At 38.7% G+C, this 27,402-nt stretch overlaps 1 protein-coding gene across 4 annotated transcripts in view; it reads right to left on the bottom strand.

Annotated features, from left to right (window-relative positions):
- LOC124162590 overlaps positions 1 to 27,402 on the bottom strand; it is a 153,306-nt gene that overhangs the window by 16,330 nt on the left and 109,574 nt on the right. For 3 of the 4 annotated variants that reach the window (XM_046539172.1, XM_046539173.1, XM_046539170.1), the window contains exons 2-4: positions 13,021 to 13,087; positions 7,439 to 7,571; positions 3,514 to 3,609 (exon numbers count right to left, since the gene is read on the bottom strand). In XM_046539172.1, the coding sequence (XP_046395128.1) occupies positions 3,514 to 3,609; positions 7,439 to 7,571; positions 13,021 to 13,056 (265 nt within the window). In that variant the 5' untranslated portion in view covers positions 13,057 to 13,087. The remainder of the gene's footprint in view (positions 1 to 3,513; positions 3,610 to 7,438; positions 7,572 to 13,020; positions 13,088 to 27,402) is intronic. The other variant, XM_046539171.1, reaches the window with a different exon arrangement.

Here is a 27,402-nt window from a genome sequence, read left to right as displayed (position 1 = left end):
TGAAATTGTTTACATATTTTCGAAAAATAAAGTGAATGCAGTGAAAAAAAATTCTCCGCCAATGTGAAACAACTCTGAGAAAATTTTACGCAATGAAAGGGTTAAGAAAAACACCTGGGTACCTTTTTTGTGACATGATTTCATTCATCCTTTTCATGGCTCAAGAAAGTCTTTCGTCACTAAAGAAATATGTATATGAAATGGCATCGCAAAAATTGGCTACCTATTCAAGTTGTTTTTGTAAGGCTTCCCTCACACAAACTTAGTTAATTGCTTTGGTGTATTAAGTAGTTTTTGGAATTTAAATTTGAAAATTTAATGGTACCCTGAAGAGTGGCGTCATCTATTTCCCTAAATCTCAAGAACACTTCATTTCAAAATTTGCGTTATTGCTAAGGTACATCAGCAAGCTCCACGCATGAAATTGGTAGTTTAAAATCGGGGGAATTATCAGCACAAAATCCAAATTAATTTTTGCCAACACTTTACTCTCCATATTTTTTGGTAACTAACATCTTCGGTTATCAGAAAAAGTTTTACATTTACATTCAATCATAGATGTAGCACTTCAGCTGAAGCCAGATGTTACACATTTTCTTGAAAATATTGGGATGAAAGTTTAGCATTGCAGATATGTAGATAGAATATTCAACGTCTTTAGGACCAGGAAACTTATCCTTTGGTAACCTATCAGATTTTAAGTTGTGTACTTTTATCATCTCTTGACGTTTATTTCGATGGAATGATCCAGGGAGGTTGCCTAAAATTTAACATGACTAAGCGGTGACAGTATCATTGCTTTTCTTTGAATTATTAGCTTTGATTTTAACATCTATCAATTGTAAACCTCAATCTAAAATCAAGTTACCTGTTTAAAATGAAAGAGGCACAAGAGCAAATACACAGCTTATAGAAATAATGTCTAACATGAAACATGGCTAAATGATGCCACAAACACTTTCAGTCCAAATCCTTCTGAATTTTCAGGTCACTACTTTCTTTACCGTGAAGAATAGATAGATTCAGTGTTGCTAATTGTTTTGCTACAATTTTTATTCAAATCATCATGAAAAGATAAAAACTGAGTCATTACGGCAGTGCAGAGCTGCAAGGGCTTGGACTGCAAGTATGTATTAAAGTGGCTGGAGACCATGCTGATAAGTCAGCCCATGCACCCAAAAAAATTCAATTAGGAGTGAAACATTAAACATAGTTGGTGTGAGAGGGGAGTTAGGTATGGAGTGTTGTCCCAATTTTTGAATAGTCGGTTAAAACATAATTGTACATATGGATGCGTAAAAATGAAGCCAACTTAAAGGAATTAGAAACCTTGTATCGATATATTAATTTTATCTCAGGAAAAGGTCCATATTGAGAAATTTTGATGCCAAACTTTTTCAAACAGTTCTCTAGAATGTAATTTAGTGTTATGGAGACATGGTTGATGATGAGCAGGGGTGCCTACTTACAAAAAATATTGAGGGGGCCCAAACCGGGGGCCTTGCCCCGGTAAATTTTATAAGTAGTGAATTTGAAGTTTTTTAAGGATTTTAGAAGAGTCATATGATCAACATGAGAACCCTGATCACTTGAATCTCAATATCTGGACACTCCGGGGAAAATCGACAAGCCTTACACATTTTTTCCTCACATCTGTAACGAATTTTTGGGGGGGCTCGAGCCCCCTCAGGCCCCATGGAGTCGGCGCCACTGATGATGAGGAAATGTATGTAAGTATGTCTTTTGTAGTTTTAAAGTTTCATATTCTCTTGGGAAATCTATTTTCAAATGGGAAATTTTATTTCAATTTGCAATTGGGAATATCATTTCAATTAGAAGATTATGACTGTAAATCTCATCTCTTGTACCATATTTTCTGATTACAGAATGGCCTATTTTTGGGATGATTTGGAAAGATTTTTTTCGAAAGAAAATTTTGTTTAAATGAAAAATTATGTTTTCCACTGTGGTTTTGTCAGTCAGGAATAAAATATTTCACAAATGCATACATGGGTTTCAGATCATATTGAGCAGGGGGTTACAGGGTTCAAACCCCTCAAAAAGTTTGGGAGAAAAATGGTTATCTCCTTGAAAAGTACTCCCCCAAAAATTTACCCTCTCACCAAATGAACCCCCTCTAAAATTTTATTTCAGGCTATGGCCTTGGCAGATATGATTGGAACAACTGAAAATGTTATGATAAAAGCCATAAGGAATAGTGTGCGGTTGAGTGGTCATTCAGAAACCAGTGAGGGTTTATTTTATATACTTTGTACAAGTAAATAATTACCAATGTGTATATATTCTCTCTCCAAACTTACTACTTCTTACATGGATTTTTGCCCCATTAATGTAGTGAAACAGTTTCTAAAAGCCAGTACTTCATGCCCTCCACCATTTAACTAAATAGGCAGTGGCGAAGATAACAAAATCTAAGAAGGTATTGCAGCCAATTTGCATTAAATCCATATAAAGGATGTGAGCATGTGTAAAATAATGACCATAAAATTACAATGACACATCTCTTAAGTCATTTGACTATCACTGAAAATTTTCAAAATGTTTTGAATCATCCTCTACTGATTTTCCTCCCCTCCTTATCCTGTCTTGGTCATTCACCGAGACTTGAAAGTTTTCAATAGCTTGATACTAACCCAGACGGCACAGAATCCTCCGTACCTAATTCGTATGCAGATAGTATCCATTGACAAAAAGCAACGGAGCGGTAGTCAATGGATATTATCTGCATACGAAGTACAGTGAAACCTCTATTTTACACTTTTGAATGGTCCACTTACAAAAAGTGCAAAATTGAGGATATTGTAAAATAGAGTATCATTATTTAATGGCGGTATTGTTTGGGACCTGATAAAAATGGTGCAAAATCAGGGAAAATGTATAATGGGGGAATGTAAAATTGAGGTTTCACTGTAGATACGGAGGATTCTGTGCCGTCTGGGAAAGAATGATATCAACAGCCCAATGTATGCCCATTATTGCCACAGATGGTCATCTTAGCATGTGCTTTTTGTTGATTTAGGAGTCTAGGGCATTCATACTCCCAAGCCTCCAAAACACCTCAACACAACACGTATTGTGCAACACATGGACATTTATGAAAAATGTCATTTTGCCCTGCTTTCTTGGAAAAATCAAATGGATATTTAAGCTTACAAGCAGGAGATTTTTTTTTAATGCACTGGAATCATTTTGTCTTTTCATATTGTCTCAGATTTCTCTTCAGCTTTGCCACTCCCAAACGGCACAGAATCCTCTGTATCTAATTCGTATGCAGATAGTATCCATTGACGAAAAGCGACGGAGCGGTAGTCAATGGATACTATCTGCATACGAATTAGATACGGAGGATTCTGTGCCGTCTGGGCTGTAAACAAGTCAACAAAGTGTTAAGTAATTTGGGGATGAAAAAGTTATTTGGAGGTTATATACAAAGGGTGATATTTGGCGGGATGATAAAAAACAGCCAGCAAACTGTGGCGAATGGGCAGGCACCTTTCCTTCGGCTCTGGTTAGGGAACTGCTCCTGAAACCACCGGAAGACATTTTGCAAAGGCAAGCTATTCCCTTGAGCCTCCCTCTTGCCTCTCTCTGAAAGAATAAGATTCTTCTCTTATCCTTTTGGGTTCAAACTTCACTTATCTTCTTAAAGTAACATCGGATAAAAATAATAGAAAATAGTTTTTTTTTATTTTGCACAATAGGAGAAAGCTTAGAGCCATATAATTAATGGTAAAAAGAGAAAATGATGTATCCTTGAAGTTCTTAGAAATGGTGATCATGATTAAAAATTTCTCTGGTAGGTACCGTGAAAAAGTGATAAGTTTGAAAGCATACTAAAATATATTATTCAAATGCAATGCGCTTAGTTACAATTGAATCCCACTGAAAGGAAAGTGAAACACCATTTCTGACTTAAAGTGTCTGGCTTTTGAGAGGCATGGCAAAAATGCAAAATAATAACGAGGCTTTATAGGACCCTAATTTTTGCTTGCAAAAAATTTCTAATTGTAAAATTTTCTGTGTGAATGATGAATCCATTAAGTATGTATTTACTCTCACTTTTTCTTTTGATTTCCTTTATAATGTAAAGGGAAGAGCAGAATATTAAAGAGTGAAGCTTCTGATTTTTATTCAACGAGACTATAGTATAGTAATAGTTTTTTCTGCTGAACCAATTTAAGTCTGTCATACTTTACCTGTTCTTATTCTTAGTGCGTGAAAAGCGGAAATGCAAACAATTTTCATTAGAAGTGAATCTTCTTTTTTTTACAATTTTCCATTTCAAGATAGCAATAGACTTTGAATGGCCTTATTGATGAAAAATTAATTCTATAAAAATTACATTTTGCTCTTGCAAGTGAAAATACTCTATTGCTAAATATTGAGAACACATAAATAGATTGCTCTACACTCATTACCATGCAGCAGATATTTTTTAAAACCTATTAGAATGAGCTATAAGTTGCAACATATATCAAGCTTCAATGGGATGGACCGATGCCTCTTCTGAGAAAACCTTGGCGTGGCCATCTCGGCACAGCCGTTTTGGCATGGTTGTCTTGGCACAGGCCAACTCGGCGTGGGAAGGCTCTATTCACCTTGGGAGTGGGATGTCGTGGCACTGGCCTTCTCGGCACAAAAGTGGGTGCACAGTTTTTAACTTTTTCTTTCCGACATAATGCTATGTTGGTTTTCAGTTTTTTCCGATCATACACAATAAAATTATGTCTTTTAATAATTTTATTTAGGTAAAATGTCAGCATTGATCAGGAAATATTTTTTTGAGCTTTATAACCAAAATTAGAGGAGATAATTCATTAAACTCATGGTTAAACCTACATTACAGGCACAAGAAACAGGTACCTTTGAGAAATAATTAAGGGCAACAAATACTTTTGGGCGGGGGAATTTTAAAAAAATGTGATGAAATGTAGAAGTTAGTGTTCTTGTTTGGACCACAGGACTCCCCAAATTGTGGTGTCTTGCCTTTTACTTTAGTTACTTGTATGAGCCTGTGTAAGAAGTCCTCAAATTCAAAATTTATAGCCATTATAATGGTAATCATGTGGATTATCATTGAAACTGCTGCCACCTAAAACCTATACAAACATAGACTTTATCAATTTTTCCCATGACTGCTACCTAAAAGCTTAAAAGTAAGACCTCTTGACTCAACTTTCAAAGGTATTTCAATGTTTGATGTCATTATTCCATTAGTACAATCTGATCTTTATCAGTGATGATTTTCTTTAGAATGTGCTGCAATATGTCTCACGCCAAAGTTGCCCTCACCAAGATGGTCTAATGCAAAAACAGCCGTGCCAAGATTCTAGACCCCATCCAAGTAACGATCGCATAAATAATGAAAGCTCTTGGCTCAACTTTACAGCCCATTTTCCCTACTCTCTCATACTGGTAATATTTCTTTATTCATACAAATAAAATACATATAAAATTAATTTTCTTTCATTGAAGACATGCAAAAAGAATTCTTTTTTTTACTTACTCTTACCTTCTACATATTTGGTGATGGTGTCACTTTATCTACAGGGCAATTAGACAAGCGTCCATGCATTACCTGAGTGATTCTTAATGGATGACTGTTTGACGATCACCACGGGTAGAGGCTCAAATATCCAATGTTTATCTCTCCCACAGAGTGCATATCAAAGTGTTAAAATGCCAATTTAATCACCAAATCCATCACATTGAGTGTGGCCACAATTGCAATTGATAAAACCCCTTAGCTGTTCTGATTTCATGTGGAAGGTTGATTGCGGATGTTTTCATTGCATTCAGTGCGTGAAAAATTCATAAACTTGATACAAGTTTGTGCAAGGTATTCATCTGGGCAATCAAAATTTGTGTAAGGATTAATATTACTTAATTAGAATAATTGTTTTTGAAATTAAAGGTTCCATTTTCTAAACCTCTGATAAGAAAATATCATAAAAAGAACTAGGAATGGAAAGTACATTGCCATTCTCTCAATTCCGCAAACAGCTTTTCCACTCTAAATCATGGTATGCATTACCATTGTAAGTTTTTCCATTGCATACAATCTAAATATAAGCATCATACATGTAAATTTCAACTTGAATGTGAAATAAAAGAAGCCAAGTGTCTTTGTTAAGAAGAAGGAAATTCACGAGAAAGACAGTGAGGATATGTCATGCAATGCACTACATGTTTATAGCACTCGTAATTAACAAATAATATAGACTGCTGTGGATTTGTGCATGCATTCCGAGGTCTTACTTTTACTTAATGTCATTGCATTTGGCCGTGCAGCCAGTAACCAAGAACTTTGCTCTAATATTGAAAATCATCAAAGATAGAAATACATTTCCTCTCTGTAAGCACTACCCCAGAATTAAGAATAGTTTCTTACTATTAGATATTAGATTGATGGATTATTTTCAAGCTGTAAATAGTTTATGAAAAGCAATCACTCATAACTCCTTTTTCAAGTTTTATTTCTAAGTACTTTGACAAATTGTTTCCATTACATGATGAAGTTTTCTGTTGTATAATTTATTTGATTCTGAGGGTCACAGCTAAAACTAAGGAAAAAATGCAACTGTAATGACAGCTGCCTATGAATGAAAAGAATAATTAACAATCTGTAAACAATTAGCATTAGTGTGATCAAGCTGTGCTACATGTTTTTATCAAAGTCTCACATTATTTTTACTGTAAGGGAAAAGTTTATAAATACCATATTTGACGGTATATAAGATGCACCAGCATACTTATAAGGCACCATCATTTCAGTAAAAAAAATCACCTGCACATTACATGCGAATGGTTGGACCTCCATGGGCTAGTAATCAATACTGACTCCATTATATTTACTAATACATATTTACGTTTTTCTTGTGCAAGCCATACGTATGGCTTGCACAAGAAAAACGTCCACGCAGAGGCACGGCACCCCTACAAATTAAGTTAGTTCCTTTTAGATCTCATAAAATCGTGTAAATCAAAGTAAGATCTTGAATATAAATATGATCAAACTCGTTCGATATCTTACTCTCAACTCCTTCGATGTCACAGGAGGGAGCAAAACGATATGTAGCAATATATAATAAAATAAATAAATGATAAATAACTTCACATAATAGCAGTGAGCTTAACAATCACATTAAAAACTACAAAATTCTTTAATTGAACAATAAATATGTATTAGTAAATATAATGGAGTCAGTATTGATTACTAGCCCATGGAGGTCCAACCATTCGCATGTAATGTGCAGGTGATTTTTTTAACTATCATTTAGGAAGCGTCTTATATGCCATCAAATACAATAATCAAAGAACTTACTCAATAAAATAATTCCACAATATGTACCTACTATATATACTGGTTGGGGAGAGAGGATAAGGGGGTTTTAATGATTAGCATCGAGTGACTCACGCTCTTCCTGCAGGGGAGGTCCACTTGGCACAGGGATATTGTATCCTTCCTCACCAAATATTCCCAGTGGCTCTTGCCTTGCCACCCTTACGAAGAGAGCATGTTCCACTGCTGCCACAACTGGCCACAGGATCTTGAATGAATAAATTCAACACTTAAGAGATAGCTATTTTTTAAGCAAATTGCTGATATACTCCTTAGATGTCACTTCATTCATTCCATCATGTAAATAGTAGATGCTTTGCTAAGCCAAAATATTGTTACCAATTTCAGAACTTCCCTATGAGGGGTTTGTGCAGGAGCACCGGCATCAGGCACCTCCCACATAAGAGAAATAGGTCTCTGAGACGTCTCGAATATCGCATGTTTGCATCTCAGTGACATTCTGAGAGCTTCAGAGACAACTCTGACACTTCTCTGAGATGTCACTATGTCCTAAAAAATCGTCTCTGAGATGTCTCATGAGACTTTGTACTATTGTATGCTTTAAATTTAGGCAAAAAAATTATTAAATGCAAGTTATAGAATTATGGCCTACTTTTCTCGATCATTTTTAGCAAAAACTTTTGTGATGGATGACCTTTTGAAAATAAGAAACCCATATTAAATGTCACGATTTTAATAATCAAAACTGCAGATTTGCATCGAAAAATATACATGGAAGGCATTGATGGCGTTTAAATACTTTTTTTTACATTCCTGAATGTCTCACGATTACATCTCCGAGACATCTCTGAGACATACGCGATATTCGAGACCATAGTGAGATGTCTCGGAGAGGTTCGTTGCTGTGTGGGCTCATAAGTCATGCCTGTAGCTTGTCTACCAGTGTCTCAATGATAAAATGCATGAGGAAGCATCTGCTAGGGATCTGTTAAGGTATAGTATATCAGCGATAAAATATGCATAAAACAAAGCGTGGTGGTTTCATCCAGTCACCATTAAAATTAGAGCAGTTGCTGTCACTTATGGCATCAAAGAAAATTTATAATTTACGTCTCAAGTTCAAGTCTTGCTGATAGTTGTAAAGTGACTGAAAAATATTGGCTAGAAATATTGATGAAGTGGATATTGAAATCAATGTTGCCTCCACCCCTCCAGAGAACAGGGATTTGGGATAGGTTTAATAATTGTTACGACTTCACTTGGTTCTCTTTACAAAATATTGGACAAAATGTACCTAAATTTCATAAATCACTACACTGGAAACAATATAGGCAACTTCCCATCACCTGAAGTTTCAAATTATGTACTTTTGGGATATGTCAGACAAAATTCTAGGTCTCTTGCCTTTCTTCATTGGTTGGTAGGTATGGAGGCAGAAAACTTTGTTTGGGTGGCAATGTTTCATTGATAACATAAAGTTTGCTATCTTTCTGCAGCCGCATTTTTGTTCTACTATATAATGTCACCCACTATTCTGCTTTTGTGGGAGTACATAAGAACATTAAAAATTGGAAGCAAAATGATGCCCAAAAGTCTTCTGTCAATATGCGTCCTTCACTGCCTGAAACCATACAAGTAAACACCATTATGATTCTGAAGCATTCACGCAGCCTATTTTATCTTGCTAACGAAGTCTCCTTTCGGAGATTCCCTTTTACCGACAAGATTAAATCATTCTTGGGAAGTTGGAATGTACAAAAGCAGTTGAATTTTGGCGCGCAATTGATCTTTTACAAGAATCAGCCCTGTCTTAAAATTTATCAGCAGAACTTGAATTAATTTTAAGTTGTAAAAATCTAAGTATCAGCACCTTTGATTTCTTAAAGACCATTTGATTATTTGATTTCTCTTCGAGGCACTCAGAATTTATTCAAAACCTCCTTAATACATATTCGAAAAAGAGTTGAAGTTAAAGGATATTTCCGGAATTTTCCAGAGATACACGTCTTTTTAACAGAAATTATAGAAAAAGAAACAGCCGATTTCCTTCGATACATAATTTTCTGCATGAGCTGATGAATACAGAAACTTGAGACATTTAAAACTTCATAGTACTGCAATCCAGGATTTGAACGTGGGACCTATGGATTGAGAGTTGATCACTTTAACCCCTGGCAGCACAGCTCCTGAAGAGCTTATCTTACCATTAAAGCTTCGAAGATGTATAGTATATAAAGGGAATGATGTTAGCCACATTTTGTTCAAGAAAAACTTATTGTTTTAACATTGTAAATCCCAATTATTAAACCCAAAACAGGGGCAGTCTGGCCAGGTTGGCTGGTTGGCGATCTCTGAGGGTCCCAAGCTTAGGAGGCCCCCACAATGATGTCTATTATGTATAGTATGCCTATTGTGAAGCATATATAAATTATTTAATAAGAAAAGACTCGGATCATTGTGGGGGGCCCCAAGCTTAGGGCCCCCCACAATGATGTCTGTTATTGTATGAATGATGTAATAAAGAAAGACAGATCAATTGAGCCAAAGTTTTTTTGCAATCATAAAATTATACGCTTTCATCAGTGGCTTAATTTACAGCATACTCAGTGTAAAAATTTCATGCCAAAAAATCAATGTGTCAAAAGATAAAAGAGAACCTAATGCTTTATTGAAAGGGATAATCGAAACAGTTATTTTCGCTGTTTTATAGTTTTCAGAGCAATTTTAAGGAACAAATTCACTCAAGAGATAATAGAACCATAATACATTATTAAATTTTATAATCTGTGAAATTCTCACTCATCGTAGTATTTTTTCTTGTGAAATTGCTATTTTATTATTAACATTTATCTAGTTTTTAAGAGCAAGAATAGCGTCAAAACCCATTTCTAGACTTATAAGTTCCTAAAAATTTTTGGGGGAAGACCTCAGAGTCCCCCGGTAAGGAGGGTGCATTCATAAACCCCAGCCGAGGGCCCCTGTCGACCCAGACCATCCCTGCACTAAAGTATGCTAGCGCAATGCAATCAGCGAGATGGCCGTGTGCATTGAGGTTGCCTGCCGTGTAGGATATCATTGTTTATTTGCTGTTACGTCATAGAGTAAAGGGATTAGTAAATAGTAATACGGCGATGCACAGGAAAGCCGACTTACAAAAAATATTGGGGGGGCCCGACTGGGGATCTTGCCCCGGGAAATTTTATAAGTAGTGAGTTTTAAGTTTTTTAAGCATTTTAGAAGAGTCATATGATCAACATTAGAACCCTGATAACTCGAATCTAGATATCTGGACACTCCGGGGAAAATAGACAAGCCTGACACATTTTTTCCTCGTACCCACAACGAATTTTTGAGGGGGCTCGGACCCCCTCAGGCCCCATGGAGTCGGCGCCAATGGCGATGCATCTCTGGATATTTCTTCCTCCTCGTAAATTAAATCTCAACAGCTTTCATAATTACAGGGACGTCAAAGATAATGCGGTAAACAATTCCAAAGCAGTGCACGAAATAAGCCCCTAAACATGTACGCAGCAGTCACGCGCGCACAAGGCGCATAGTTACGTTCACCAAGGATGAAAGACACCATGGCAAAATATAGTTGATACAAGTGACACCACCTAGCCGCTTTTTTTCAAGGATGGGTTTTACGGAATAAAGCGTTTACGAAAAAATCCAGCCGGAGTAAAGCTTTCGAAGGAGATGGCTTGGTGGTGTAACTGGTATATCTAGGGGGACTGCATAGAGGCGGCCCTATTCCATCCCATAGAAGGCTGACTTCTGTTGCCACTTCGGTCGCATTTTATTCGGTTTCCAAAAATGTCCGCGACGCGGTGATGAGTGCAATGCGATCCTCTTTTTTTTTTCAATTTTTTTGCATCATAATGTTTGTAATTGCGAGGAACAGCATGTAAAAGTTATGAATTTGATAGAAAAAAATTATTGCAAATAAAAAAACTCTTTCGCAACATTTATTTATGTAAAAATATTGTATATCATTGTCATTATTTTATATTGTTCTCATGTTTTCATTCATAGCCCTGATGATAATTTTAAATGAACTTAAACGTTGGGTAACAACTTTTTTGCAACATATGTACTAGACCTATACTCCAAGAATTATTTTACCATCAATTTGATAGATAGCATAATCAGCGAGTAAGGGCCCAAGGGGGGGGCCCTTTGATGGATACAACACACCGGGGCCAGGACCCAATAATTCAATTGATACGTCCAGTCGCCCGGGGAGGGGTGGAAATGGGAAGGAGGAAAGGATGGAGGCGCCGCCGCGATAGGAGTCCGTCGACGCCTACAGGGTGAGGATAAGAGTGGGATAGGGAATACCCACGAGGACGACGGGGCCCACTACTGGCGAAACATTACTTAATTTACCAACGAAATTGGAAGATTTTTCTATGACCGGAGAAAAATCCAAATATCATTTCGGTGGATATCGCATCATCATGTGTATAAATTTCGGTTATTACCCCTAATTATGTCTTATTTCCTCCTGAAACTCGGATCGATTTGTTCGTCAGCAAAGCGAGTGGCGACATCTGTAAACCCATTTAAATGCGCAGAGGGTGACAATATGTTTAAAGACCGACTTGAGGATCCTGTTTTGTAATATTCGTGCTGGTAGCATACCTTTCTAGCGATTTGATCGATGGATTTTTCTTCCTCATAGGAAAACCCACTAAAATCGCTGGCACATTAATTGCTTATTAATGGTTTCGCTAATAGTAGGGCCCTCTTCGCTTCCATAGCGTTGGGGTGTTTTTCCCTCGTCCCGTCCCTTCCGCCCCTATCCTCCCAGAGGCGTCGTCGGGCTCCTATCGCAGCGGCGCCTCCATCCTGTTCTCTTCCTCTCCAGCCCCTCCCCCGGGTGATCGGGCGTATAAGCCACTGGCTTGGTTCCCGGCCCCGGTGCGTTGTATCCCTGAAGGGCTCCCCTGAGCCCTCATACTCGCTGGTAGCATACCTGACTGGAAATCGAAAGTTTCGGGTTCGAACCCCGGCGAAACCAAATGTATTTTTTTAAATGAATAATTAGGAAAAATGAAATTTAGAAGTAAATGACTTCCGAATCCAACTAGAGAAATGAGAGTGGTTGCACCTTTCATTTAAAGCCATCTTATATGGCGCACGCTGTGCCAATGTAGCGGACATGGAGTCAATGGCGTAGCGAGGGTGGGTTCCGGGGGGTTCGCAGCCCCCCCCGAATTATAAAAACACAATTACTTTGCTTCATAAAAGAAAAAAATATATAGATAATCATGGATTTACAAAAGAATTCTTTGAAAAATGAAAAGTGATTTTTATCATGAAAAGTGTTAAAAATTAGTTAAAAACCTTAACCTAATGCCCTGTTTTTAAAAACTTGCCCATCTGGTTTTGTATCCCCCCCCCTCGAACAAAATTCTTGGAAAGCCTACTGGGGATAGTACCATCAGTTAAAGTGGCTCTCGTTCCAAATGTACTTAGAGGTCGAGCTTCCTCTGAAATATCATTGCAATGGCATTTTTTATCTTCTTGAAGTCTTGAAATAGGAAACCAGCGCTGATTCACTGCATGCCTACCCTGCCCACACTTATTACGTAACCGTGTTATAAACTTCACCTCATCAAAAGGCGTGAAATGGGGTGGTATTCGAAGTGAAAGCATTGAAAGGACCATTACGGGAATGCAGCGCTACTCACCACAAATGCCGTGAGTCCTTGCCGAAGATGCATCATTGACCAGTCGTAGTTCAGCAGGGTAGGAAACCTAAGATTAAAAAAAATGACTCATTAATTAATTTTTTCTTTAGAGCGAATGAGAAACCTGATTGCTCATTGCATTTTTTTCAATTTGCAGAATATATTGAATGTAATTTGTCAGGTATTATCACATATTTGAGTTAAAGAAATAATATTTTCGTAAGCTCGGAAAAAATGGATAAATGTATAATCAGATTCAATCAGGGGCAGAGACATATCAATGGCATCGTGTTCTAACTGTTGGTGGAAAACCCCTACATTTCTTTGCGAATTTAACAAATTAGATACTTTTTAACGGGGATAATTACCTTAGAATTTGTTATATGGGTACATCATCATTGCTACTTCATATTCGGATTAATCCTCCAAAACTTACAATATAAGGAATAAATATAATTATGGAACTATCAAAATATTAGCATGATGTCTATAAGAACCATCAAAATAGTCCTCTACGAGTCAACACGTACAACATAATATTAATGATATTTTAATGGATCAGGAGTTCGAGAATGAAAATACTGTATAATACATTATATGATTTAAACATAAAAAACCATGAAAACATAATGTTTATAGTTTCAAGATGTTGGAAATTTAATACTATGTGACTTATTTGTGGACACTGATGCTATAACACGAATATTTTTGGAGGAATAAGTTAAAATCTAAACTTTAAAAAAGTATAAAACTGAATCCGTTTCTACCTCCCCGCGGTTTGTCACAGGTTTGTTTATAGTTGGAAATCTAGATTAATATCGGCGATACTTGTGTCTTAAATACCAAAACAAATGAGAACAAGATCTATCATTACGAAGGGTTCCACAATTACAGGGTGCAGGTTTCTATTGGTCTAATCGTGCACGTTGAGAAGTGGGTCACGCCCGGAAGCGATTGGAAAGCATTCCCCGATATCTCACGCAGTCGAAAGGGAAATATGGCTGAGACGCGCATTCGCGAAAGGGAAGGGGAGGGGGAGGAGAAAGTATGCGCGATGGGGCAGACAGTGTTGAGGTCAGAGGTCTCAAGGTCACTCTCTCTGTGCCGAGCGCAATTCTGTACGAGCGGAAGGAGAGAATCGGAGGAAGAGAAACGGGCCAAGTGCAGTCCTGTGTTAGTGATCGAAAAATCAGATCACATTGCGAATTGCTGCGCTCCTACAATCAATAGATTGGCGATTATCTTCCCGGCGCACAGAGGGCTAGAATCGAAAAAAGCTGGCCAAAACCTCAAAAACGATTTTTTGAGCTAGGAAGTTGAAACTTCGCATGTATATTCTGAAATAAATTGTGCATAACTTCTCAGATTATTTGATTACTGTGTTTTCACGTTGACAATATATGTGAGGTCAAAGTTGAACAAATTTAGCGAAAAACGACCACCCTCGATTTTCTCTGAAAATTGCCAACTTTATCGTCATGCAGTGGTTTCAAGAATAGTTTTACTGACAAAACTGTTATACCGTCTCAATAGACTCATCTTTTTATTTCATTTGAAGGGTTTTTAAATATTTTGTTTCATCAATAACCATTAATATATAACAAAATGGCGGAGCCTGTTTTCAGCCCTTTTTTTACATAAACGTAGAGAAACAGTAGATATTACCCCGGACTTCCGCCAAGTGACTGATACCACGTCGTTCTACGAAGCTTCTACATTGTGGATCTAAAGCAAAACCTTGCACCAACTTCAACCCCGAATTTTAAATCGTTTTTTTGAGCGTGCGGTCGACTCCGGTTCTGGCCGGCGCGCCGCGGCGCGGCGGCGGCGGAGAGTACGGCGAATACTTACTCTATGCTAGTACATACTACCAGGGCTACTAGATGAGCGGATTTGATTCGGTGGGCGTTTGTTGAGCGTTTGTGTGGAGGTATCTGTGTGTTTGCGATCATTTTTTTCGATCGTGAATTTTTGCAGTCATTCTGTTAATTGCTAAGTGTGGAAAATCTCGAAATATATCGCTAGGCCATACTAGTAAGGGAATACCACGTGTCTTGTTTCGCCTTTTTCAAGGCCATATTTTTATAGTATTTGGAATTCCGAATGCTCCTCGGAATGGGTAGTGTTTAGCGCCCCCCCTCCTCCACGAGGTGTGGTAGTGTAGTGGTTGGCGTCGTCAACTACCATCGCGGAGTCTTGGGTACAAAGTTCCGTTACGGCGGTTTATTTTGTCGTCTTCTATTTGATCATTTTTCCCCGGTTTCAATTTAATTTCAATTGCAGCAAGCCTAGGCCGGAGGAGAAATTTTTTTAGGGGCTGCAACGGCTTTTAGGAATTTTAGCAGTCTTATTCCGAACGCGGATATAGGAAGGCTACACTAGAAAGGGTTGGTCCCCACCGGCACAATTCCTCCTCGGAATCTCGTCGAAGAAAAAGGCCTGAAACACATTCCCGATCGATATCGAATCTACAATGATAAACTAAAAAAAAACATACGCCAATTTTCGCGCTAAAATCCACCAGGTTCAGCGCTAATTTTTCATGCCTCCACATCGCTTTGACGTATTGGAATCTCACGAAAAGTACTCCTTACGGATGATTCATCGCTAATTTTTCTATAAATTGGCCTTTACCTTGTTCATTAAAAATTAATGGACCAACTCTTTTCTCCCCGTCCATGTTTTTATATCGTTCTTAACCCTTCCGTTACTGTGCGGAGTAACTCAGTTCTGCCCGTCGTAACTCAGTTACCCCAAATTATTATAATGTTGTATATAAAAAAAAATTATCCTTTTCATATTTTTGTAATATATCTCAATCACTTTGTCTTTATTTGGGCGATGAATGTTTTTTTTAAATTAATTTTTTTAAACTTCAATTGTTATTGGTGGGGTAACTGAGTTATCCCGCATAGCTGTTGGCGCGAAGAAAAAAAACTTGTTATATGAGTGCTGGGATAAAAGTTAAATTAAATAAATTTTATTATATTTTAACTTCAATAACGTAAATATACTACATGAAATCACCTTTTGTACGCGTTTCTTCATTGCATGTTTGTCAATATACACTTACGATAGCAAAATATAAAATATTCCTACCATTCGCACAAAATTAATGTAAAAACCTAAATGTAGCCTACAGTATATTTATAACTTATACAAAACAAGATATTATATCATTAAAGAAAGAGCCACGGTGTTGAATAACAGGAGATACTAAAATACAGCATATAATTTATGAATGGAATACCTGAGATTCCCCACACGTTGTTGTTCGCGTAAGGTTTCTGGGCACAGTCACCCGTGGGGTTAAACATATATTTGTTCCAATTGATTCTAAATCATCGCCTATTGCCCTACCGCGTAAATGTATTGGGAGGGGAAGTTCGAGTGAGTTTAGACTTTCCATTGTTGGCCTCTCGTTCTGAAGCCAACCCTCCACATATTTCCCTCCTGTGCATATCTTTTAGCGGGCCATGAGCCTGTGCTCCGTAGTCTCGCTTCACTTGGCCCGCCGTGAGAAATAATTCTTCACGGAAGATGAACGAGGAAGATTTCGACCTCATTGTTCGCCTTTCACACGAAGCGGAAACAGGACCGAAACTCTTATTAATATTTCCACGACACCCATAAATTCTGCGTTATATAAGACGAGGTCTTCCCGTCCCGATGTCCTGGGGTTCAATGCTTCGATCATCAGAATTTCCTTGCCTTCGGATGGAACGACAGACATGAAGCGTCGAGTGGCACATGCTAAGGCGGCGTTCATGGCGAAGAGAGCGCTATTATTCTCGAATAGCATAAGGCCGGAGCCGAGGAAACAGTACCTCAAAAAATTCGTGTGGACGGTGGCATTTTATGGTTGAGAAGCTTAGATCATCGGAAAAAGTTATTAGAAAAGAAGAGAGGCCTTCTAGATCTGATGATGGTGAAGGATGCCGAAGATACAATGGACAGGGTGAGGAGGTATGTGGAAGAATAGGAGAAAAAAAGGACACTATGGACCGCTGTACGCCAAAGAAGAACACTCTGGATTGGCCATCTAATAGGACACAGCAGTTCCGCCGTATGAGCCCAACATTTTGTAATATATTGTAAGGAAAAATCGCTATATCTATTATTAATATCGTTATTAGCTATTATTATTGTTTGATTATTATCCGTTTATGATACGAGAAAGGATGAAAATAGCTAAAAGGCAATATAATTTCAATTTAGAGGATGGCTACAACCTTGGCTGTGATTGGAAAGGTTTTCGATCCCCTCATAATGCACAGCGGCCGAGAAAATGAATCGGCCGCTGCATTTCCAGGAAGAAACAGTTCAAAGAAGCTGCGAAACCTTCAAGCAAAAATATCCAAGATGGGTGTTATTCAATGCAGTTTCTTAGTCGAATAATAGAAGACTCGAACGTTCCAGCAGCATCAAAGACGAAGATTGCCGAAGTCATGGAAATGGACCACATCTGTGGTTTCGCTGGAGAACAAAGCGCATGATGATGACAACATTGGATGCGAAAATTCTCTTTCTTCTATTTCGGAGTTTCAACACCCACGGTTTGTATAAGAGCGGCGAGAGAGAACGGAAAGAGATGGCAGCACTGGTGTCAACATTTATGGAAGGAGCACCATTACGACACAATATCTCCCATGGAATATTTTGTATGATATGCGGCACGACGTGGTGGAAGTTATTAATATTAGTTAAGTAAGAAAATACTATACTTCAACTACCTTTATTTTCGCACAAAGCGTTTCGTTGTTACAACAACTTGAAAATGTTGTTGTAACAACGAAACGCATTGTACAAAAATAAATTACTCTTAGGGCCCCCGCGCACTGGCAACTTTAATCACCGGCAACTAAACAATTTACTCACCCAAGAGTTGCTCGCCACCGCGCACTGGCGATTAAATAGTTGCCCCTCAGCTCAGTTTACAATGGATGTCGTGAAAGCAAGTTGTGTTGTTGCGCTCATTTTGAGATAGCGAAAAAATAAGCAAAGGAACAAAAGGTTTTGGGTACAGTATTTGTCCTTGTGGACTATCCTCTTTTTAGAGTAATTTAGATAAACTATACTGCATGTAAAATTGGTAGAAGTTCATAGAACTTTCGTTTAATCTAAAATTTTGTTGCCTTTAATTCCAATTCATTATCAAGTTACTAAAAAGTGATCTCAAATTCAATCACCTAAATATAAAAGATATCTTAATCAAATTAAATAAATCTGGTTTACATAGGTATCAGGAATGATCTTCAATAGCTTTAATCGCAAATTGGGCAATAGAGAAGCTGTAAAAATGGAGTGGCTATTTAATATGGGACCAGATATCAGGGAAGAGATACATCGATTTAGTTATACATGGAAAGGAGACTAAACTATTGAAAAGAAACTATGTTGGATCGAGAAACACATGAGGAGGAAACTCAAGAAAATAAAATATGACGCGAGCTAGGAAGGTTTGGGCTGCAGTGAGTGGCGTAAATATGGGGGGTGAGGGGATAGATCCCCCCCCAAACTATCAGAAAAAAAAGACATTTAAAAAATTACCTAGTATTAAAATATAATAATTTTATCTGCTTAAATTTAAATTTTTAGCGCCAAAATTATGTAAAATGTATATCGAGGCATGTCATTTTTCAAAAATTTTTTCCCACCCCATGCCATCTCATCCTCCCCCCACCCCCAAAGCATATTCCTAGTAACGTCATTGTCTGCAGTACAGCAATCATTGGATTGCAATCACGATTGCAATACTGTAGAATCTTTGGGGATACACAGTGTTTTCTTGTTTTTGGTAATCCTCTGTTCAGAATCACTTACTTATCTTTGACATGTAAGTGCGATTCCTCTATTAAATCCATGATAAATTTGAATGAATTTTACATGATATCCGCCTTTTATTAATTGTAAATTGCTTCGCTCAAACAACTTTCATTTTATAATGCTCACTAGTTTAAAAAATGTGAAATTTATAAGAACCTGAAAAGAGCCTGAACCAGAAAATAAAGAAGAACGTTAGGATTATATTTCAGCATTAAATTTTAAACGAAAAATTAAGAAAAAAAGTGGTTCTATGGAGTAACCCACACCTGTGCAGATTAGCTCCAAATTCGAACGATTGGCGCCGCCTCAGTCGAACTTAAGACTCGAGAATTTTAACATGGATTGCCGAGTCTTTCCGTAAGGGTATATGACCGTTGGTTGTGAATTTATGGCTTCCAAATTCAATCCAGGGCTTGTTCAATAAATTCAATTACCGCAAATAATCCCAAAAGGTAATGAGGCCGGAGCCACATTTGCAGTAAAATTGAGAAATGGGAAGAAAGAACGGAAGGAAAAAATTAAAGAAATGGTGGCGTCGAGTGAAGGTGTAACGCATATACCGTAGCGGAAGGACAAATCAACCTACCCAATGTGGTTTTTTAAATAGAAATCCTATTTCGAACAACAGAGATGATTGAAATAATTGAAGGTGTCGACTTGAACGAAGAAAAAGAAATGAATCAAGATCAGAAACGTAGATGGAATGCGAGAAATTCCAAGGCTCAGCATTATATAGTCTCTACAATAGAGATCCGTGGTCCACCATATAATGTGCTGTGAAACAGTTGTAGTTGGACAAGTAGAAAGGAGAAGAATAGGAAAGTGAAGAAAAGAATTTCGAAGAATCTCAAAGAGTATAAAGAAAATCAAGATGAAGAAAATTTAATGAAAGGTGTTGAATGAAGGGAACGTGTAACTATGTGAGTAAAATTATTCTGAGGCTGTTGTGTATTTACATAATGGAAGTAAGTGAAGTTGTAAATGTAAGGCTTCCAAATAAAATGCAGAGCATGTTCAGTAATTAAAATTACCGTAAATAATCACAAAACTTAAAAACTATGAGACCTTTGCAAATCGCGTTCTGCAAAATACTTCCTAAGATGCGCTGCGAACAAGTGCCGTCAAGCAACTGAAAAGTTGACAGTGCGCGGGGTTGGGTAAACATCCACGCGATCTATTCCTGCCGGCAACAATTTAATCACCCTCAGAATAGGTCCGGACGCAATTATTTAGTTGCGGCAACTAAAAAGTCGCCCGTGCGCGGGGCCACAGTCAATGCCGTGTGTTTCATTTGAACTTCCACAAAGCAACTAAATAGTTGCTTTGAAAAAGTTGCCAGTGCGCGGGGGCCCTTAGGGCCCCCGCGCACTGGCAACTTTTTCAAAGCAACTATTTAGTTTCTTTGTGGAAGTTCAAATGAAACACACGAAATTGACTGCGGCCCCGCGCACGGGCGATTTTTTAGTTGCCGCAACTAAATAATTGCGTCCGGACCTATTCTGAGGGTGATTAAATTGTTGCCGGCAGGAATAGATCGCGTGGATGCTTACCCAACCCCGCGCACTGGCAACTTTTCAGTTGCTTGACGGCCCTTGTTCGGAGCGCATCTTGGAAAGTGTTTTGCTGGACGCGTTTTGCAAAGGTCTCATAGTTTTTAAGTTTTGGGGTTACTTACGGTAATATTAATTACTGAACATGCTCTGGATTGTATTTGGAAGCCATATATTTACAAATTCACTTACTTGCATTATGTAAATAAACAACTACCTCAGAATGTTTTACTAACATAGTTACACCTTCCCTTCATTTGATTCCTTTCATTACATTTTCTTCGTACTCTTGAGATTCTTCGAAAATCTTTTCTTCACTTTCCTATACTTCTTCCTTCTGGTTATCCAGCTACCACTGCTTCACAGCATATTACATGGTGGACCACGGATCTCTATTGTAGAGACTATATAAGTTGGGCCTTGGAATTTCTTGCATTCCATCTACGTTTCTGATCTTGATTCATTTCTTTTTCTTCGTTCAAGTCGTCACCTTCAATTATTTCAATCATTTCTGCTGTTTGAAATAGGATTCCTATTAAAAAAAAACACATTGGGTAGGTTGATGTATCCTCCCGCTTCGGTATGTGCATTACACCTTCACTCGACGCCACCATTTCTTTTACTTTTTTCCTCCCGTTCTTTCTTCCTAATTCTCAATTTTACTGCAAATGTTGCTCTGGCCCTATTACCTTTTTGGGATTATTTGCAGTACTTAAATTTATTGAACAAGCTCTGGATTGTATTTGGAAGCCACAAATTCACAACCAACGGTCATATACCCTTACGGAAAGATTCGGCAATCCATGTTAAAAATCGAGTCTTAAGTTCGACTGAGGCGGCGCCAATCGTTCCTGCAGCGAATTTGGAGCTAATCTGCACAGGTGTGGGTTACTCCATAGAACCACTTTTTTTCGTTTAAAATTTAATGCTGAAATATAATCCTAACGTTCTTCTTTATTTTCTGGTTCAGGTTCTTTTCAGGTTCTTATAAATTTCACATTTTTTAAAACTAGTGAGCATAATAAAATGAAAGTTGTTTGAACGAAGCAAATTACAATTAATTTAAGGCGGAAATAATGTAAAAGTCATTCAAATTTATCATGGATTTAATAGAGGAATCGCACTTACATGTCAAAGATAAGTAAGTGATTCTGAACAGAGGATTACCAAAAACAAGAAAACAATATGTATACCTAAAGATTCCACAGTATTGAAATCGTGATGGCAATCCAAAGAATGCTGTACTGCAGCCAGACACATAACTAGGAATATGCTTTGGGGGCGGGAGGGATGAGATGGCATGGGGTGGGAAAATTTTTGAAAAATGACATGCCTCGATATACATTTAACATCATTTTGGTGCTAAAAATTTATATTTAAGCAGATAAAGTTATTTTATTTCAATACTGGGTTATTTTGTAAATATCTTTTTTTTCTCTGATGGTTTGGGGGGGAATTATCCCCTCACCCCCCATATTTACGCTACCGACTGCATCCCAATCCTTCCTAGCTCGCGTCATATTTTATTTTCTTGAGTTTCCTCCTCATGTGTTTCTCGATCCAACATAGTTTCTTTTCAATAGTTTAGTCTCCTTTCCATGTATAACTAAATCGATGTATCTCTTCCCTGATATCTGGTCCCATATTAAATAGCCACTCCACCATTTTCACAGCTTCTCTAGTGCCCAATTTACGATTAAAGCTATTGAAGTTCATTCCTGATACCTATATAAACCAGATTTATTTAATTTTATTGAGATATCTATTATATTTTGGTGATTGAATTTGTGATCATTTTTAAAAAACTTGACAAATGAATTGGAATTAAAGGCAACAACATTTTAGATTAAACGAAAGTTCTATGAACTTCTTCTACCAATTTTACGTACAGTATAGTTTATGTAAATTCCTCTAAAAAGAGGATAGTCCTCAAGGACAAATACTGTACCCAAAACCTTTTGTTCCTTTGCTTATTTTTTCGCTGTCTCAAAATGAGCGCAACAACACAACTTGCTTTCACGAGATCCATTGTAAACTGAGCTGAGGGGCAACTATTTAATCGCCAGTGCGCGGTAGCGAGCAACTCTTGGGTGAGTAAATTGTTTAGTTGCCGGTGATTAAAGTTGCCAGTGCGCGGGGGCCCTTATTCGGGCTGTTCATCAGAGGAAAAAAGGGAAGAGACAATTACAAGATCGCTATTAAGGTGCTAAGAAAACATTAGTGTATCAGTATTATTTGGAGTTTAAGGCTTTGCCTTGCGGTAACTTAAGGCTGAATTACACAATTATAAAAAAGCCCTTCCGAGCAATAGCTCTGGTGATCACTCCAATGATGCCGGAAAATGACAATTACACGCAATCATTTCCGCGATGGCTGCAGGGATGGAAATCCTATTCCATTTTCTTTCTTAAACAACCGCTAGTACCGTTATTCAGCCAGTCAGAAGGCGCGGCCTTGTGTGGCACGTGCAGATTTCAATTGAATGGCAGTTGTAAAATATAGAAAGCGACCGAATAAGCGATGGATGGTGGGAATGACCGACTGATTCAGAAAATGATAGCTCTTTTGGTTCCTGAAAACCCATCGTTTGAGCTCTGTCACTCTGATATCTTTTGTTTATCATGGAGTGTTTTTCTATTCCATTTTCACAAATGCAAATTAATTATTTATTCTAAATGGACCATTTCCAATGTATTCCATGCCTCATTTAATAATAAATAAAAATGCTTGCAAATAAAGTTAAATATACTTTCCTTTATGTGGTACTAATTATCATTAAATGAAAAAGAATACTTTCACTGAAAATTTGAATTATTGACCGATTAAAAGTTATGGCGTTCGAGGCTAAATTGAAGGAAGCGACCGGAAATCTTTCGATGTTTTTTTTACGCGGTATTTTGATGATGGGTTCCCACTTGGAAATGGACGTGTAATTAAGGTGAATCTTTTGGAAATGCCTGTCTTCACCTCGTGCTCTTAAAATTTTTTTATGGCGTCGGTCAATAAAAGGTGAAAACATACGTTTCCAAATAATTGGTGTGAGGGATCGGCTGATGAGAAACACTTCTTGAAATTGAAAGCTCTCCCCTTCCGAAAGATCTCCGCTGGAACGGTAGCCGCGATGATATTTCAGGGGGCGGTAGTCTCCCGATTCAGGCGTTGATTCTGCCTTCGTCCGCCCGCGCGACTTCCGTATTTCCCAGCGCGGGAAGCGCCGAAGGCAGAGCCATCTCTCGCCTTCCACGCTCACCTCCCCTGCTGCGTGGGAAAACGGTACCCGCCGCCGGTACTGCGAGAATCTTCGCGCTGCGGAAGGCTTCTAGTGCCATTGTTGCCCTGTGCGCGGGGAGGGGGAGATATCGAAACGCAACAATGGCGCTTACAATGTGGGGAAACTGCTCCCCCGCCCCCCTCCCGTCCACCACGCGTCTTTCTGTTCCGGGAGAGCACAATTGGGTGGGGAATCGTCTTAGTCCATCACAGCACACCGACTATTCATTAGCACCAGACTGTTACGCAAAAATGCAACACACAAGTAGGGCGCAGGAAATGCCTGCCTGGGTCTTTCGGGATTTTTTTAGTCTATCACCTTTGATGCGGACGCCATGGCAGAAGACGCGCCGCGCGAGTGTGGCTTTTGACCCGGGACAAATTACAAAAAATGCTCAAAGAACATTAGCCCACGACCGCGACGTGGAATTTAAGTTTCCTCGCCTCCTCCACTGCGGAGCGGAGCTCCAAATTTTACGGACGACGTGCTGTCATTCGATCATACTAACAGCATAAGCGTTGCTATGGCAAACATTGTGTGCATTCAGCCGCACTGAGCGCTCACCTTCGCTCACCTAACAAGTGAGCACACATTACGTCATGGGACTGAGCTGTCGCCATTTTAGTGGGCGTGAAAACTAGGCGCTCACTTTCGGTCACCACGGAATAGAAAATGGTCCAGGATGGAAAACAAGTGAGAGCCATGCTCCGCACTGCTGCATTCGTAACCCTATCCTTGAGTGATCATAGCGTCACGATCACTGAGCTCAGTGCGGCTGAAAATTTTTCATGAGGAACCACTAGCGTTCCACCCCTCATTGCAGCGCTTCCCGTGCACAATTTGTGAGTGATGATTGGGTTCCTCATGTTCAAATATTGTGTTATTGTGTTATCATTTAAGTGGTTCGGGCTGATGTTGGGACCCAGTGCTCTAGCCAGGCACGTAGCCGAGGAGGTGGGAGGGGGGTTTTAAGGGGCTTCAGACCCCCCGAAATTACTTCCATTGTGGCGTCTTCCCACGATGCATGTGTTGCGGAAGCCATTGGCCCAGGGGCACCTATCTATCCTCTGGCACCCCATTTATCGATTCAGTTGCATTTCATACTGTCTGGCAATAGCCCACGATGAATTTTAAAGTATCAGCACTTACTAAATATATAGACGATTTCATTAAATGTGTGGTTTTTAGATGCCTGCGAGTTGACAACAAAATATCAGTATACTCACCCCGCGTCATGATAGGTGTCACCTCCTAATAAACGTAACTGATAGTGGTGGGCATGGAGTGGATGTTTACGGAGCAATTGTTTGCCGCTCCTCCAATCGGAGCTTCCGATTACTCCAGATTCCGATTGCTCATGATTGACGCGGGCATTTCCAGATGACCTTCAGTCTTACCATGTGAACAATGAACCATATTCCTAATCCATTGGGAGGATAATTCACATGTTAACAGCAATACATAGACGTACGTGGATTTGTAAAATTTCTTGAGTACCCCGATATAAAATGGCCGAAAAGAGCTGTAAGCGGTGGTTCGGGAATAAAATTAAAATAAAATAAATAAACCTTACGCAATTACTGAGAAAAAGCTATCCTCTGCGATTGAGTTTTAAATAAATCGTGTGCTGTTCAGTTGGGTGAAACGAATCGTCTTATGAACGAGTGCTCTCGTAACAGGTAAATGTACTTACCTGTGAAAATCGAGATGATTAAAGAAAGATATCAGAATTATTTATTTCTTATGTACTTTTTGATGATAAATGAGGAAAGGGAGACGTTGGAAGTACTTTTAAGTTTTTATAAATCGTTAATATTGACAAGAGTCAAATTTTGCCGTAATTTTTAATGCATGAATTTTAATTAATAACTTTAATAATTAATTATACCCTTTGGATTGCGAACTTTGGACCCGTGTCTTTAAAAAAAATTATTGCGAGTAAATACATATTTTTACTCTATTCAGAATACGTAGGAATAAACGCACTTAATAGTATTTAACATCGATTTATAGTTCGCTGAAAACGCGGCGCATCGATATAATAGCGCGATCTTGGGACTCGGCGGTCATGTTTGATTCACCGCTCCGAAGACCTCCGATTCGTCCGATTACTTCCGATGCCACGCTTCGCCTCTGATTGACATCCGACCTCCGTCGGAAGTAGCATCCGGAGAAAGTGAATGAATTATACATTATCTTTTGTTTATTAATGCTCTAGGTTAACCCGTCGGAGCAAAGTAAAGAAACTGCATCTCAAGAAACTGATATTTCGTAAGGTTACATAAAATGTGTTAACGCAAGTCACGAAACTCCGGCGACTTTTTTTATAACACGCGAGTTTTAGAAAGATAATAGTGAAGTCCGATGTCCACTATTAAGGAATAGGTCTCGTCTCATCTGATTGGCTGACTTTCCACGTCGGCTGTTGAATTATATTCTCATTGAGGACACGTTTTCGGACACCGGAGCAACATACATTATATGGTGGTATCTTGACTGACTTCATCTGAAAATAAGCACAAAGAAGTGGAAGAGAAAAAGTGAATACGAACATTAAAATAAGGGAGCAAAAACTGGAAGTCGATTACGAATTGTGTTGTTTGGGAAGCAGAATAACTGGCGATAGGCGAAGCAAGAAAGAAGTTATCAGCAGAATAGCCCTTGCGAAGAGAGCATTCCACCAAAAGAAAAATGTACTTACAGTGGGACATTTAAGCGTATAAGTAAGGAAATAATTCATCAGAACCTACAATTGGAGTATGCTCCTAAATGGAAGTAGGCTTGGACAGTGACCGCAGCGGAGAAAGCAAGGATAGAGGCCTTCGAAATGAGGTGCTACAGAAGAATGATGAAGATCAAATGACTCGACCGAGTAAGTAATGAAAAAGTCCTAAGAAGAGTAGGGGAGAAGAGAAGCCTCATGAAAACCTCGATAAGAAAACGGAACTGCCTAATCGGCCATATCTAAGACAATCGTCGAGGGACAGGTAGATGGCAAGAATGAAAAGGGAAGACCGCGAATAAAATATATGGAATAGAGGTAAAGATAAGACAGCAATATGTAAGTGTATAAGGATTAGCAGACATGAGAATTAAGTGGAGAGCTGAGTCAGACCTATCATAGGATCGTTGACCAGTGATGATGATGGTCATGGCTGAAGGATAAATCAGCATTTAATACCTTGAGGAGGAAAGACTAGTCGTTTCCAGAAAAACCGGCGTGCATGAAGTCAGTAACCCCAGGAAACATTCGGATTTGACCTCTCCTCCACCGATTCAACTTTCGCGACCTGCGCCGTCAACTAATCAGCCTCCACGACTTGTGACCTTTCTGGGTCACGGCTGAAATCTATGCCCTTGAAATTCAAGGCTTGGATTTAAATCAGCGCTGGAGAGAGACGGGATCGATGGATTGCCGTGCCGGTGAAAGTTTACGGAAGGGAAACTCAAGACGGACGGCAGGGTAGAGGGAGTCAGCCGCTGAGATATATGGCGCCTGGCGAAATATTTTCCCCGTGAATGATCGTGGAAACCGGTCAAAGAGTAACTCGCAGCGGTTACTTTTCATTATCACTTGAGGTAATCCACCCGTTTGGTAGAGTTGTGTGAAATTCGAGACAGCTATTTTCCTCATCACTGGATCCCCAGCCCGCCTCCGTTCTCTCACGTCGCATTGCCTTCCTCATTTCGGAATATACAGGGTGTCCTATTTATCTTGATCACCCGAAATAACTT

This window comes from Ischnura elegans, chromosome 7 (assembly GCF_921293095.1).
Source record: "Ischnura elegans chromosome 7, ioIscEleg1.1, whole genome shotgun sequence".
Classification (NCBI taxonomy): Eukaryota; Metazoa; Arthropoda; class Insecta; order Odonata; family Coenagrionidae; genus Ischnura; species Ischnura elegans.
This window is presented reverse-complemented; position numbering and strand designations above follow the sequence as displayed.